General features: G+C 52.0%; 1 protein-coding gene across 1 annotated transcript in view; it reads right to left on the bottom strand.

The window, feature by feature from the left end:
• Nucleotides 1-15,008, bottom strand: part of CLPTM1 (CLPTM1 regulator of GABA type A receptor forward trafficking) — a 32,706-nt gene that overhangs the window by 5,518 nt on the left and 12,180 nt on the right. Inside the window, exons 3-7 of the mRNA XM_079759959.1 lie at nucleotides 13,689-13,812; nucleotides 12,207-12,365; nucleotides 9,505-9,622; nucleotides 995-1,080; nucleotides 235-355 (exon numbers count right to left, since the gene is read on the bottom strand). Of these exons, the coding sequence (XP_079616085.1) occupies nucleotides 235-355; nucleotides 995-1,080; nucleotides 9,505-9,622; nucleotides 12,207-12,365; nucleotides 13,689-13,812 (608 nt within the window). The remainder of the gene's footprint in view (nucleotides 1-234; nucleotides 356-994; nucleotides 1,081-9,504; nucleotides 9,623-12,206; nucleotides 12,366-13,688; nucleotides 13,813-15,008) is intronic.

The following is a 15,008-nucleotide window of genomic DNA, read 5'->3' as shown; positions in this document are numbered from 1 at the left end:
CTGCAGGCAAGTGGGGCAGGGGCACTGCTCAGCCTGGGCTGGAACCAGGGGAACCCGCAAGGGTAGGGAGACCCCTTAGGCCTTCCAGAACAAAGGTGGGATATTCAGATGGGCCCCCTGACAGACACTGGAGGACAGGGACAGGGAAGAAAGGGGTCTTTAGGCAGGGGTGGGGCAGGGTGGAGAGCTTGGGTAGATGGAGACAGGAGAGCCAGAGGGGGCTGGGGGCCTCACACTGGTCCAGGGGCGGAGGCACGCTGCCCTTCACCCACGGTGTGTGGTCGTCCACAATGTTGATGGTGATGTTGGGGTGCCAGTGGGAGATCACTTCTACAGGCCCATAGTCCTCGGCCCTCTGAGGGGAGACAGGGGGTCATGGGGCTCAGAGGCACCTGCACCTGAAGGCTCCCGTGACAATCGTGACAGCAGAAGAGCAGCCACTACAGTGACCATTGGCCAGCCACATGCCAGCCTTACAGACCCCACACCCTGGACCCCCAGCCACCTGACGGGGGGAAACCCAGGCCTGCAGATCTGATGGGACCGTATGCCAGGCTGCAAAGAGGGCCACTCACGGGGCGCCTGCCGGGACCACCGCACAGAGAGGAAGATTCTTGGCACCCAGCACAGGTTAACACCCTGGCGCCCCCAGCCCACCTGGAAGAACGGGGGTGCTACTCTGCCCAGCTGGGCTCGGGTCTGACTGCCTGGGTGTGAATCCCACACTGCCATTTCCTGGCTCTGACAGTGTGGGCAAGTCTTCCCACTGAAAACGGGAACAGCGATGGGACCCACCCTCACCGGAATCCTCCCATGCCCCGAGAGGCAGCTCAGCTTCCTAGCCCCATTTTGAGGAAAACTGAGGGTCAGAGGGGCGAGGAGACTCGACTGAGCCCCCACAGCAGCTCGATGGTGGTGCCAGCTGAGAGCCCGCATGGCTGCTGGGCGGCGAACAGCCTGACGCCCCCAGGACCCAAGAGCTCCGCTCACGTACCTTAATCATTTCTGGATCGGCTTCTGTCTCCCCTGTCAATAGGTTCTTGGTTTTCTGAAACCGCCGGCGCTTGTATTTGTTGATCACTGTGGAGGGGGCGGGGAGAAGGGGTGGATATGAGACCTGCTGGCACTGGGGGATCCAGACCCCTCTGCCTACCAAGAGCTGCTCACTGGTCTCCCGGCTCCCACTGTCCCAAATGCCAAGTGATGATGACGCTGACCGGCAGGCCTGAGCTGCCTGCCCTCTCAAACCGCAGTCCCCTTTCCCATCTGTACAGTGACACCAACATCCACCAATGACTCGCGGCAGAAACACGGAGTCTTTCTGCTCCAAACCTGCTGCGTGGGTCCCAACAGGCCCGTCCTCCAATCCAACCACAACTCCCGCTCCAGGCCCCAAGGCGAGCCAGCCCCGGCGTCCCCTCCTGGATGACCACAGCCACCTCCTCACTGGCCTCCTGGCGGCCGCCCTTGCCTCCTACGACCTTCTCTCTGCCGGGCAGCCAGCACTTCTTTTAAACCAAGTATCTGAGCTTGCCCTCCTGCTACTTCCGAACCCCAGGCAGCCCCTGCGGCCCCAGCAGCGCACCCACCAACCTCTCAGCCCTGTCCCCTCCCACCCTCGTCCTCCTCACGCCCCTCTCTCCTCACATGCACCAGCCTGACACGTACCCACCATGGCTGGGAGCTTCCTGTGGCTCTCCTCCCCCTCACGTCCCTGGTTAAATGTCCCTCTTCCTAGGGCTTCCCTGCGCACCCCTCAAGGAGCCTCCAGTCGTGCTCCCTGCATTGTGCACTCCCTTCACAACATTCCCTCTGCCTCCAATTCCCCTGCCCTTCGGTGTGCTTCTGTCTCTCCCCTCAACCCGTCTGTGAGCCCCAGGAGGGGTGGGCCCATCTGGACACTGACATACCCCGCACAGGGCTGGGTCCAGTGACGACTCGTGGAATACACGAGAGTAAACAGGCGAGCTGCGGACAGTTCAGAAGGCCCGGAACCGCCAGCGTGAGAAATCCTTTGGGGCTGCGAACCCCCAGCCAAGAGCAGCCATCACTTCCTCTTGCAGAGGCCAGGCTGGCCACAGGCTCTCTGCCTCCCCGCCTTGAACCGAGCCAGACTTGCCGGGAGGAAGGGGCTGGTGCTTGCTCAGGCCTGATCTCCTCACCTCCACCCCGCTTGGGTGCTTTTCAGCTCTCCCGATCCTGGGCCAAGATGCAGTCTGCCCCTCCTGTGACTTCTCCATCTTGTCCCCAAGGGGCAGGGAGAGATGGGGAAATGGAAAGGGGGCTGGTCAAGAGCGGGAGCCCTAGTCTCACAGGAGCGAAGGGACGTTGGAAAGCTTTGTCACTTCCCGGGCCTCGTCCCTCCTCTGGAGAACGGCAGGACCATTGTGAAGTGGCTCTGCTCTACAGAGCCCAGCCAGGAATGTCTCTGCACGTCACATATACACAAGCCACCGGGCCGGATCCCTCGCATCCACTCAGAACCAGGGCTAGAGGCTTCTGAATTCTACACACAAGCTCACGTTCAAAAACATTTCCGGAACAGGATTAGGCTTTCAGCCCAGGGCCTGCTGCTCTGACGGCAGCACAAATACCATCCCAGCACTTCGACCAACACAGGTGAGACCTTGCCCCACGTCCAGGGGGAGCAGTAAACACCCCAGGGTGGGCATCCTGAAGAATGAATTCCGGGGGGACACACTCCGCTACTGTTGCATTCCTGAGAGGCTGACGTGGGAAGGGAGGAGCCGGGCCCAGCCGGGTCCCAGAGGCCTGGAGGAGGCGGCACAGGGGAGAGGCTTTGGCTCAGGGGGAGAACATTCTACAACTTGGCAGCACCCACACGGATTATAACACAAGATGGACCTGGCTTCTGTGGGAGGAAAGAGCCACCTTTCCTCGGAGTGGAAGCTTCTAGAAGTGCGGCAGCCACAGGGTGGTCACTGGCCACGGGAGGCTGCTGAGCACTGACAATGTGGCTGACCGAGCGGAGGGGTGCTGTGAGTGCAAAACACACCGGATTCTGAAACTTAGTGCAGAGGAAGAGAAAGAATGTAAGATAATCTCGGTGACTTTTTATATTAATTACATGTTGAACTGACAATATGTTGACCTCAATAAAATTATTACTAATGTTAATTTTATACTTTTAGGGGGTTTTGTGTGTTTGTGTCTTATGTGGCCACTAGAAAACTTAAAATGATTCAGTGGATGGCACTACATGGCTAGGGGACAGAGCTGCTGTAGAGGACTGATGCTGGCCCTGTGGGGGAGGGGGCTGTTCTGCTCCCACGCTCTCATTCTTTGCCCTGGAATTGGGTGGCCAGCTCCAAGGGGTCCCAGCTGGGGGGCAGCCTGGGTGATCCTGGTGGGCCTGCCAGGTCCACCGGCTGCATTCACCTGTCACAGTGACCGTGACCACCACCTCACCACACAGCGACAAGGATCTCCCTTACCAAAGGCAAACCCACAAGAAATATGGCATCAGTGAGGGTAAATGAGATGCAAGCCAGCAGCCACCCGACTGGGTCTCATTTAAGGCAACCTCTGAGGCGTCAGGCACATCCACCCCAGGCCCCTGATGACCCCACTTTTGGGGACATGTTCTTCAGGACAGCCCCTGCAGGCCACACCTCCTCAGCTCGCCTTCGCCCACACCTTCACAGTCCCACCATGCGGAAAGCGGCGGGCTCAACATCCACAGAGCACATTCCAGACACGCTCACTTACCAGCGCTCAGTACACATGGGGCACCGGGGTACCAACTTTTTGTTCAGTCCAGTGCAGGTAAGCTTTTTAAATCATGTGTTTGTTTGGCTTATGTTTTAAATATATAAATTGTAAAAATATACCATATCAAGCCTGTCCAATCATGACTTTGTATCACTTCCAGTTCTGCCAGCATGCCCCTAACACTTCCTTGATGACAATGACATCTCTGGATGTGGAGGTGGGGGAGGGGGTGGGTTCTGAGACAAAGTCAATGAGAAGGGCCACTCCTCAGTGAGTCCAGTTACACTTACAACTTAGGGAGGGAATAATCTGTCTACCTACCCCTGACATTTTCCCTCACATTTGAATTATTCTTCTATTTCCCCCCTAAGGCTTTCCTCTATTTCTAGTTCCAGTGTAAGACCTCATCCTAAACTTCTTAACTTCTGAAGAAAAATCAAAATGTGCTCAAAGACAAGCTCCCCAATTTTAAACCTCCGCACTCCAGAAACCTAAGTGATTTAATCATTGGTTGACCCAAAGCATTCTTTGTTTCTTTTCAAATGTGATGATGATTCTTCATACATTTCCCTTTTCCATATGGGCACGTTGGCTTTTAGAGTATCAGTGGCCTCGCTCACAGCTTTGAGGCATGCAGCCCTATGGGCTGAGCACACAGCAGTGGTTCCCAATCTTTCTTTGGCCATGCCGCACCTAAGCATCTCTAAAATCCTGATGCCTCCCTGTGACATATAATTCTTATTATTCAAAAAGTGAGCTCCTATTCACGTGGAGGAAGCCTGAAAGGCCATTAACTTGGTCTAAACAAGCTTCCAAAGAACGTGGCATCCATGAAAGAAAAATAAAAGAACCAAAGGATAGGTGAAATACTGAGGAAGAAATCACTAAGAAATTGCTAAAAAATAATAATATGAAGTGATATAAAAAATAGCAAAGTTTCAAAACATATAACAGAGAACGGAAATGCATAAATATGTCACAATATATATTTATATACTAGAGGCCCAGTGCACGAAATTCGTGCATGGGGGGGAGGGGTGTCCCCTCAGCCCGGCCTGCACCCTCTCCAATCCGGGACCACCATGGGTGACATGCCTCTCGTAATCCGGGACTGATGGCTCCTAACTGCTCGCCAGTCTGCCGGCCTGATCACCCCTAACCACCTCTGTCTGCCGGCCTGATCGCCCCTAACTGCTCCCCTGCTGGCTTGATCGCCCCTAAACGCCTCTGCCTTGACCCTGCTCCTGGGACCCAGGATTCCCTCCTCCAGCTGGCCGCAGGCACCCGGGAGCCGGGCTTCCCTCCCTCTGGCTGGCCACAGGCACCCGGGACCCAGGCCGGCCGCCATCACAGGGGACAGTGGGTGGGTGGCTTCACCCGGGCCGCAGCCGCAGGCGCTGGCGCCTGGGACCACGGGGCAGGCAGCTTCTCCAGCTGGCTGCGGCCCAGAACCGCGGGGCAGGCAGCTTCTCTGTCTCCCAGGCTGCAGCCAGCAGCAGGCGCTGGCGCCTGGGACCTTGGGGAGGGCAGCTTCTCCAGCTGGCTGAGGCCTGGGACCATAGGCAGCCGGCTACTCTGTCTCCCGGGCTGCAGGCGCTGGTGCCCAGGACCACCGCAGGGCAGCTTCGCCCAGGCTCGGTTTTGTCAGGAAGGACATCCGGATGGTCGTCCAGAAGACGTCCAGTCAAATTAGCCTATTACCCTTTTATTAGTATAGATTGTATATGAGGCCCCCTAGAACCATAAGAAATGCATAAAATTTACAGTTAATAACTCATTCTCGAATTGCCCCTTAAAAATCAAATTGAGCACGGGCCAGTTTGGCTCAGTGGATAGAGCGTTGGCCTGCAGACTGAAGGGTCCCGGGTTCGATTCTGGTTAAGGGTACATGCCTGGGTAGCAGGCTCGATCCCAACTAGGGAGCATGCAGGAGGCAGCCAATCCATTATTCTCATCAATGATGTTTCTATCTCTCTCCCTCTTCCTTCCTCTCTGAAATCAATAAAATGATATTTACCAAAAAAAATTAAATTGGCCCGGCTGACATGGCTCTGTGGTTGAGCATCGACCTATGAACCAGGAGGTCAGGGTTCAACTCCTGGTCTGGGCGCATGTTTGGGTTGTAGGCTCAATCCCCAGTGTGGGACATGCAGGAGGCAGTGATTAATGATTCTCTCTCATCATTAATTTCTCTCTCCCTCTCCTTCATCTCTGAAGTCAATAAAATATATCTTTTCTTTTTTTTAAAATATATTTTATTGATTTTTTACAGAGAGGAAGAGAGAGGAATAGAGAGTTAGAAACATCGATGAGAAACATCGATCAGCTGCCTCTTGCACACCCCCTACTGGGGATGTGCCCGCAACCAAGGTACATGCCCTTGACCGGAATCGAACCTGGGACCCTTGAGTCCGCAGGCCGACGCTCTATCCACTGAGCCAAACCGGCTTCGGCAATAAAATATATCTTTAAAGAAAAATCAAACTGCCCCCTGTGGGACATGCGCCCCACGCTGGGAACCACTGTTCTAAGCTCTTTTCCCTTCCAAGTTCTTTCTCGTGGTCCCTACAGAGAGGGCACGCACCACAGAGCGGAGAAGCTGTAACTGAGACTCACCTGCTGGAAGTTCCTCAGCAGTGAGTGTTATTATCCCTTTAGGTTCCTCTTCAACTTCCTATCTTTCTCAAGCGGCTCCACAGCACTGCCCTCCACTAATGGCAGGAGGATGGCAATTTCATCTGCTGACTGAGCCGGAGGAGCTGACCTCCACGCTTGACATATTCTTTTCTTCTGAACTTTATTTTTATTGTTGACACGGTTACAGATGTCCTCATTTCTCCCCCACCTTGGTCCACCTCCACTCAAGCTTCACATCTTTTTCTTTTTAATCCTCACCCCAAGATAAGTTTTTATTGATTGTTAGGGATATAGAAAGAAACATTGATGTGACAGAGAAACGTCGATCGGCTGTGTCCTCTACTCGCCCCAACGGGGGATTGAACCTGCCACTTGGAATGTGCTGACTGGGGATCGAGCCCACAATCCTGGTGCACGGGACAGTGCTCCAACCAACTGCACCACCGATTCAGGGCTGGACATGTTCTTGAGGAACAGCCAGTACCACCTGATCTGTGACATCGGCCAAGCCCGGATGTCATGTTTCTGTCTCATTCCACAGCCAAAATGCTTTTATTTCTTGTGGCACAGAAATGGTCTCTGAATGAATTCCTGTTATTTCAGCACTTTTCACAAAATACAATACTTAGACCTGGCACCACCGTACCATCCCTCCAGAGATCGCCAGTCCAGGGTCCCAGCCGCAGAGACTGGGCTATTTTTATATCAAAATAAGGAAGACCTAACCACAAGAATAGAAGTGTGTCTGTTACCATGCCACACACAAAACAGCTGGATAGACCAGCACCAAATTCACAGGAACAAGAAATGAAATTGAGATGGAGCTAACAAAATTTGCTGGTGAAACTCAAGTACAGGGAGAGATTCCTATGACGGCCAATTAGGAGACAGTGGACTCCGGGACAAAGACACAAAGAGTGAGCGAAAAAATGCCAACACTCACTAACCTCACAGAAAAGGAGAAATTGGACAGGAAAGAAAAAAAAAAACTATGTTCACTGTGTGGTTCAGATGTAAATAAGAATCACATACTAGTCCGGATGGTGTGGCTCAGTGGTTGAGCATGGGCCTATGAACTAAGAGGTCATGGTTCGATTCCCAGTCAGGGTACATACCTGGGGTTGCAGGCTCTATACCCAGTAGGGGGCGTGCCGGAGGCAGCCGATCAATGATTCTCTCTCATCATTGATGTTTCTATCTCTCCCTTTCCCTTCCTCTCTGAAATCAATAAAAACATATTTTAAAAAAAGAATCACACACTCAATCATTTGAATACTAAATGTTAATCTAGTCAAAATTATGTTAATGTGCTAGAATTTCCTCTTCCAGAGTAAGAGGTCAGGAGGTCATATCTAAAACTGAAAAGCCAAGAAATTGAGATAGCAACTTGTTATTGAGAGCCTTGGGGATTAAGGAACAGAAGAAACAGCTAAATGAATTTGAAAGCAGTTGCCTGTGGGGGGTAGGAACTGGGGAAAAGGGGACTGATGAGTCTCACTGTTTTGTTTATTATTTGAATTTTAAACCATATACAGCCTGGCCAGCGTGGCTCAGTGGTTGAGTGTCGACCTATGAACCAGGAAGTCACAGTTTGATTCCCGGTCAGGGCACATGGCCGGGTTGTGGGCTCGATCCTCGGTGTGGGGGGAGGGGGGTGGGAGGCAGCCGATCGATGATTCTCTCTCATCACTGATGTTTCTGTCTCTCTCTCCCTCTCCCCTTTTCTCTGAAATCAATAAAAAGTATATTTAAACCATATACAGTTGGTCCTTGAACAACATGGAAGTTAACTGCGCAGGTCAACTTCTATGCAGATTTTTAAAAAGAAATAACTGTATTGTTTTTGATCTGCGGTTGGGAGTCCATGCATGTGAAGCGCTAACTGTATGCACTGATCTATGCCATCTTATATAAGGGACTTGAGCATCCTCAGATTTTGGTACTCACTGGGGTGCTGGAACCAATCCCCCAAACATACTAAGGGACAATTAAGTTTTGGGGAGTAAAAAATTATACAAAATAAAAAATGGGAAAAAAAATTTACACATTTTCAACTGTGTAGAGGACTAGCACCCCTAATCCCTGTGTTATTCAAGGGTCGACTGTACTTCTAACAAGAGAAGAAAAAAAAATAATTTAAGGAGATGCCCTGGGCGAGAAAATATTTTAATATGAGGCTGTGTCATAAGCCACAAATGGCCATCCCTGACCCAGGGCTTCTCATTGGTGACTCGCAGTCCCATCCGATAGGGATTCACTTGGTGGGCACCCAGCAAGGATGAGAATAGGGGACCTTATCTAGTCCCAGGGCCCTCCGCATCTTGCCTTCGAAAATAAAGGGCACTGCTCAGAGGTGTGTGTCTGAGAATAGAGGGCTCACAGCAAAGCCACATAGGACCCATCTGAACAGGTCACCTGGGACACAGGCACCGTCCCACAGGGCATCTCAAGGGTGACACACGTGTGCAGTGCCCATTCACGCGGACTGGGCTGACTCAGATGCGATTAGAGGTCACACTGAATGAAACAAATTTCAAAGGGCCTCCCGTCTCCCTGTGCTCATTAAATGAACCCACTGTCCATGCACAGACTATTATTAAGCATCTACTTCTACCAAGCCAGGTGCTACACAGAAGCTGGCCCATCACCTCCCCTTCAAAAGTCCCCTTGTCCACCTGTTCTTTCTTTTTTACTTTAAAAAAAAAAGTATATATTTTTTAAAATATGTTTTTATTGATTTCAGAGAGACAGGGACAGGGAGAGAGAGAAAAACATCAATGAGGAGAGATAATTATCAATTGGCTGCTTCCAGCACGCCCCCTACTGGGGATCGAGCCCACAACCCGGGCATGTGCCCTAACCTGGAATCGAACCATGACTTCCTGGTTCATAGGTCAACGCTCAACCACTGAGCACAACAGCGAGACCCACCTGCTCATTCTAAGCCCACTGCTCTCATGTCTGCCGGAGGGGTGTCTACAGAGGCACAAAGGATGGGCCTCCAATCCCAGACTCCCTGGGCGCAGGGTTCCTGCCAGTCCTTGTGGACCTGGGATTCGAGGTCCTTCACTGGCTTGGGGCACCCAGGCTGCCAGCTGCCTGGACTGTGGACCTGAGCTGCGGAGACTGACTTACTCCGAGACATGTGGACTGTGGCGAGCCGGCGATACAGGGCCTTCTGCCGGGGATCTGGGTGGAAGCCACTCTTGGTGAAGTAGACGTGGATGTAGATGGAGCCATTCTGCTGAACGCTCTGCAAGGCGGGCCAACAGAGAGAAGGAAATGCTGAAGCGCCTCACGACATATGCCCCCAGCAGATTCCCCACCCCCAGTTCTCCAGCCAGGCAAGCAGTGTAGCTAAGTGGTTAAGAGCAGAGAGACTCAGCTTCAAATCCCGGTTCTAGCACTTCCCCACGCTGAGCCTCTATGCCCACCCACAGGGTGCAGGTCATGAGAGCTGAGGGCACAGCAGTGCAGTCGGGATTATCCCAGAGCACCTGGCATGTCACTCGGGCACGAAGTAGGAGCTCAATAAATGACCTTAATTCATTCAACAGTAAAACCTGGGATGGGGTAGGAGGGGGAGCACCAGACCCTGCTCTGGGTACTCCAAAGGTAACTGCCGAATCCACTGGGTTCACATTCCTACAACACACAGACCTATTGCAGCGGTCGTGTTATAGCCATTTTCCAGAAGAGCCCTCAGGGCTCACAGAGAGAGCTTACAAAATGTGCAGTGAATGGATCTGAACCCAGTCTGTGGGCTCCTTTGAGGCTCTGCCTCTCACCATCTACGTCCCACCGCTCTGCCCGCTTTGCCCGTACCTTTCTTCTTCCAGCTCTCCAGGCGGGGCATTATGCTCACGCCCACCACATACGGAGGAGAACACTGAAGAGGGGTGGCCACCTGCTAGGGCACATCTGAGCCCTCTCTGACTGTGCAGAGCTGGCTTCACTTGGCCACACTGCATCCTCCTCGCTTCCCTGCCTCTGAAGTCCACCTCTGTGCTCATCCTGTTTTTGTTTTTTATACTGTTTTAACATCTTAGAGGACGTAGCTAGCTGGGTAGAGACTGCCCCTACAGGACTGGCTAATTCCTACAGATAATAGATAACTCCCCTGCCCAGGAACAGGCCTTTTATATGCAAACCAACCAATCCCAAACCCACAGCCCCACCCACGCCCTCCTAAGCTGTTTCCCTACCCTCCTAGTCTTTCCTGAGGAAACCCCAGTAGAGACTCTGGCCTAGGCTTCCCCTCTCGCTCCTTCTGCTCCTGCACAACCTCGGTGCTTCCCCATGTGGCCCTGTGTTACATGGCGCCGCCCGCCTCGGGAAATGTAATTAATTCTTCTTTCAATGGCACTGGCCTCTCCGTGTCATCAGTCAGCGCCATAAATTAAAATCAGGTGCAACTGAGATACCGTCCCACCTCAAACCTGGGAAGGAGGGTCAGATCCAAGTCCTTGGGGTGGCTTTTGCTGCCCGGCTTGCTGCCCCACAGGCTAGCGGGGACCTCAGGGAGGGAGGGGCCTGGATCCTGGGCAAGAGTCTGGTGGAAGCCATCCCTCAGCACAGGTTAGCCTATCGGCCTCAGAAAGACTGTGTCCACACCGTGTCCAGCCACCCCCACAGACCAAGACAGAGACAGAGCAGACATGCCCCCTTCCCCCTCAGGAGGCCAAGGAGACCTGCTAGAGAGAAATAAATGAGTGTGCAGCCCCAAGGAGATGTCAACGTCATTAATGCAGCAAATTCACTGATTGTTCAACATTCTGTACCCAGCCCCATGCTGAAGAGAGCTGGGGCACAGTGGTTAGCAAGATAGTCCTAGCCTTACCCTCAGAGGGCTCACAGTCCCATGATGGGGAGAGACCCATGTCCAGGAAGTGACAACCCCCGTGTGGGCAGGGCTTGGGTGGGAGAGCTCAGAGAGGGCAGCTGCCAGAGCCTGAGAGTCAGGAAGGGCGTCTTAGGGGAGGCAGAACTGGAACAGCATCCAGAGCCAGAGAGCCTGAGTTCAAATCTCTCATTAGCTCTGTGACCTTAGGTGGGTCACTTTAGCTCTCTGTACCTCAATGTCCTCATCACTGGAGAGAAGAGTTCCCACTTTATAGGGTTACTGGGAGGTTTACACTAGTTGGCCTACCTTGGTGCCCTGCACAGAGTATAAGTGCTTAATCAATGTTAACTGTTATTTTCAAACTAGAGGCCTCGTGCACTGATGTGTGTGTGGGGGGGTGGGGGGTGTTCCTCAGCCTGCAGTCTGGGAGCCCTCGGGGGATGTCCCCGCGGGGAGCGGGCATAACCCACAGTCTGACATCCTTAGCGCTGCCACGAGGGAGGCAGGCCGCTGCATTCGCCAGCCGTCAGCCCGGATTGTGGCTGAGCAGCACTCCCCCTATGGGAGCTCACTGACCACCAGGGGGGCAGCTCCTGTGTTGAGCGTCTGCTCCCTGGTGGTCAGAGCACGTCAGAGAGACAGGTCGTTCAGCTGTTTGGTCGATTTGCATATTACCCTTTTCTTATATAGGATTGGGCTGCCTGACAAACTAGTGATGACTGGACACCCCCAAGGACAATTAGTAATCTTTCACTGGTTAAAACCACAGAAATACACGATCCTAGGCCAATTCCAACTCCATGCACATGGAGATGTGTGGAGGCCATGGCCCGAGACTTCAGGGACCTGCCTGTGGCCACGAAGCATGTGAACTGAGGGCACAGCCAGGCTTGGAGCCTAACCTCCAGACCACAGGACTGGGAGGTGGTTCATGGAAAGGCCCTTCCATGCAAGGTGAGCAGCCTGGGGGCCAGAGCTCAGGAGCCGTCCCCACCTGTGGAATGTCGAGCTCAGCAAAGTGCTCATAGCAGCCGTCTGAGTTCTCGCCGCTAGTCCAGTCGCCATACACAAGGTCGTGCTGCTCCCAGAAGAGTGCTGACGTGGCGTTGAAGTCTGTAAAGTGCTCGTGCTCTGAGATGTACACGTGCAGGTTCTGTGGGGAGGAGAAGTGGGGAGCTTAGGGTTCCTCATTAAGAGCCTCTGAGGTTGACGGGTAAAGAGCAGATGAAGAGCTGTGGCAGTGGTCAGCCTACTAATATGAATAACTTTGTTGGGTGAAGAAAAAGGGGAGTTAGTGGAGAGAAGAGTAGCAGCTAGTAGAATAAATTTTCTCTTTTCTCATACCCCACCACATCTGTCCTGGTCTGAGTCTGTGATGTCTATGAGCAAAAAAACAACAACAAAGAATGGCCAGCCTCACCCGGCTGGCACAGCTCAGTGGCTGAGCATTGTCCTATGAACTAGGAGGTCACGGTTCATCCCGGTCAGGGCACATGACTGGGTTGCGAGCTCAATCCCCAGTGTGGGGTGTGCAGGAGGCAGTCGATTGATTTTTATTTCTCCCTCTCTCTCCCTCTCCCTTCCTCTCTGAAATCAATAAAAATATATTAAAAGAAAAAAGAGAATGGCCAGCCTAGCAATTAGAATTTGGGGTTAGAAAGGATCAAGACCTCCCTGAATTATCTTCTCCCTTCTCAGCCTCTTACGGCCTTCCCAGTCAGAGCTCTGCAGGCTATGGATAAAGCACGGTCAGGATCTGCAGGAACATCAGCCGCTACCGAGAACACAGGGAAGCCACGCCTCCAAGAACTCCCTCTCTTCTCACGTCCCCGTGGCCGTCTTTGTCCAGAGCCCTGAAGGCCCACAGACCAAGAACAGCTGAGCCGTGGTCGCCCCGCTGACTACAATTCTGGAAACTGAAAACATCGATGTGAGAGAGACACATCCATTGGTTGCCTCCCGCATGGGCTCTGACCGGGGCCGGGGATCAAGCCTACAACTGAGGTACATGCCCTTGACCAGAATCGAACCTTCAATCTGCAGGCTGACACTCTATCCACTGAGCCAAACCGGCTAGGGCTCCCTTTGTAACATTTTTTTTTTAATTGTCTGAAGTTTTATATATGTCTCCTTTTTCCCCAATTGACTGCCCCTTTGCAACTTTTAAAGCCTGAACATACTGAAACAAAATACATTAAGGACTCTGCTAAGATAGTTTTTAAACAATTGAGTGACTCATTGGATGTTCCTCTTCCCCAGGGATAGAAGCCCCACAAAACCAAAAGAATTTACTTTTCCCTTACTGGTGTCACTTGAGTGACAGGTTTAATGTATTATGGATAGACCCAGAGTTCCTCAGCTCTGGACCCATTCACAGACCTGACAGTAACCAGGAACCAGATGACTGCCCATGTCACTCCCCACACCCTCCCTGGCACTCTCATCTCCCTTGTCTGGCTTCCCAGCCAGCAGTTACCATTAAAGTGTCTTTGGGGAACAGGTTGCGGCTGGCGACGCGCGGGGCTCCTCCGGGGCCCACTTGGTCCTGAGGGGCCTGCCCTCGGCGGAACCAGCTGCTGATGGCCCAGATGATGAAGATCCTGAGGAGGGAAGCAGGGCAGGTGATGAGTCCCCCAGCCTTTTCCTTCCGACATGAGTCCACCTGACCTCCTTCTGACTCGCACCTGCTGGGGCCTGACCTGGGGCTGGTGGCCAAGGATGAGAAGGCAGTCACAGGGCTGGTGAGAGATAGGATGCCCTCAAAGGCCATGTCTGGGGAGAGACCCAGATGCCACTGTCTGGTAGTGTGGGGGGCCTGGCACTGCCCTGGTCTCCATGCAGATCCCCCTCACCAAGTCCTCCAGAAGCTCCTGGTGACCACAGGGCACAGGAGCTTGGACCCTTGAAACCTCAGACTAGAAAACATTCATGCCCCAGTCCACTGGAATCCCAAAGTGAGACAACCCAAAAACCTGTGCTAGCCCAGTGTTTTACAAGCACAGAACCTTAGAAAGCAACATAAGCAACATTTCAGAAACCTCACCTGAAAACTGGAGAGGCAGATAGTAAGTAATAAGTTAGTTCTGATTTTGTTGTTGTTGTTAATCCTCAACAGAGGATATTTTTTCCATTTGTGGAAGGGAGGGACGAAGGAGGAGACAGAGAAAAATATAGATATGAGAGAGACACATATCAACTCAGGGAAGCAGTCAAAATGCGGAGACAAAGAAACAGGTCACAAATGAAATAAATGGAGGAAAGCAAATGACTGGATATAGAGTTCAAAACCATGGTTATAAGGTTTTTCAAGAATTTTCTAGAAAAGGCCGATAAATTTAGTGAGACCCTCAAGGATATGAAAAAGGACCAACTAGAAATTAAGCATACACTGACTGAAATAAAAAATAATATACAGAGATCCAACAGCAGACTAGAGGATCGCAAGAATCAAGTCAAAGATTTAAAATACAAAGAAGCAAAAAACACCCAACCGGAAAAGCATAAAGAAAAAAGAATCCAAAAATATGAAGATAGTGTAAGGAGCCTCTGGGACAACTTCAAGCGTACCAACATCCGAATTATGGGGGTGCCAGAAGAAGAGAGAGAGCAAGATACTGAAAACCTATTTGAAGAAATAATGACAGAAAACTTCCCCCACCTGGTGAAAGAAATAGACTTATAAGTCCAGGAAGCACACAGAACCCCAAACAAAAGGAATCCAAACAGGACCACACCAAGACACATCATAATTAAAATGCCAAGAGCAAAAGACAAAGAGAGAATATTAAAAGCAGCA

Source organism: Cnephaeus nilssonii (assembly GCF_951640355.1).
Source record: "Cnephaeus nilssonii genome assembly, chromosome: 20".
NCBI classification, from domain to species: Eukaryota; Metazoa; Chordata; class Mammalia; order Chiroptera; family Vespertilionidae; genus Cnephaeus; species Cnephaeus nilssonii.
The sequence above is the reverse complement of the archived record's forward strand: the minus strand, read 5'-3'. Positions and strand labels throughout refer to the sequence as shown.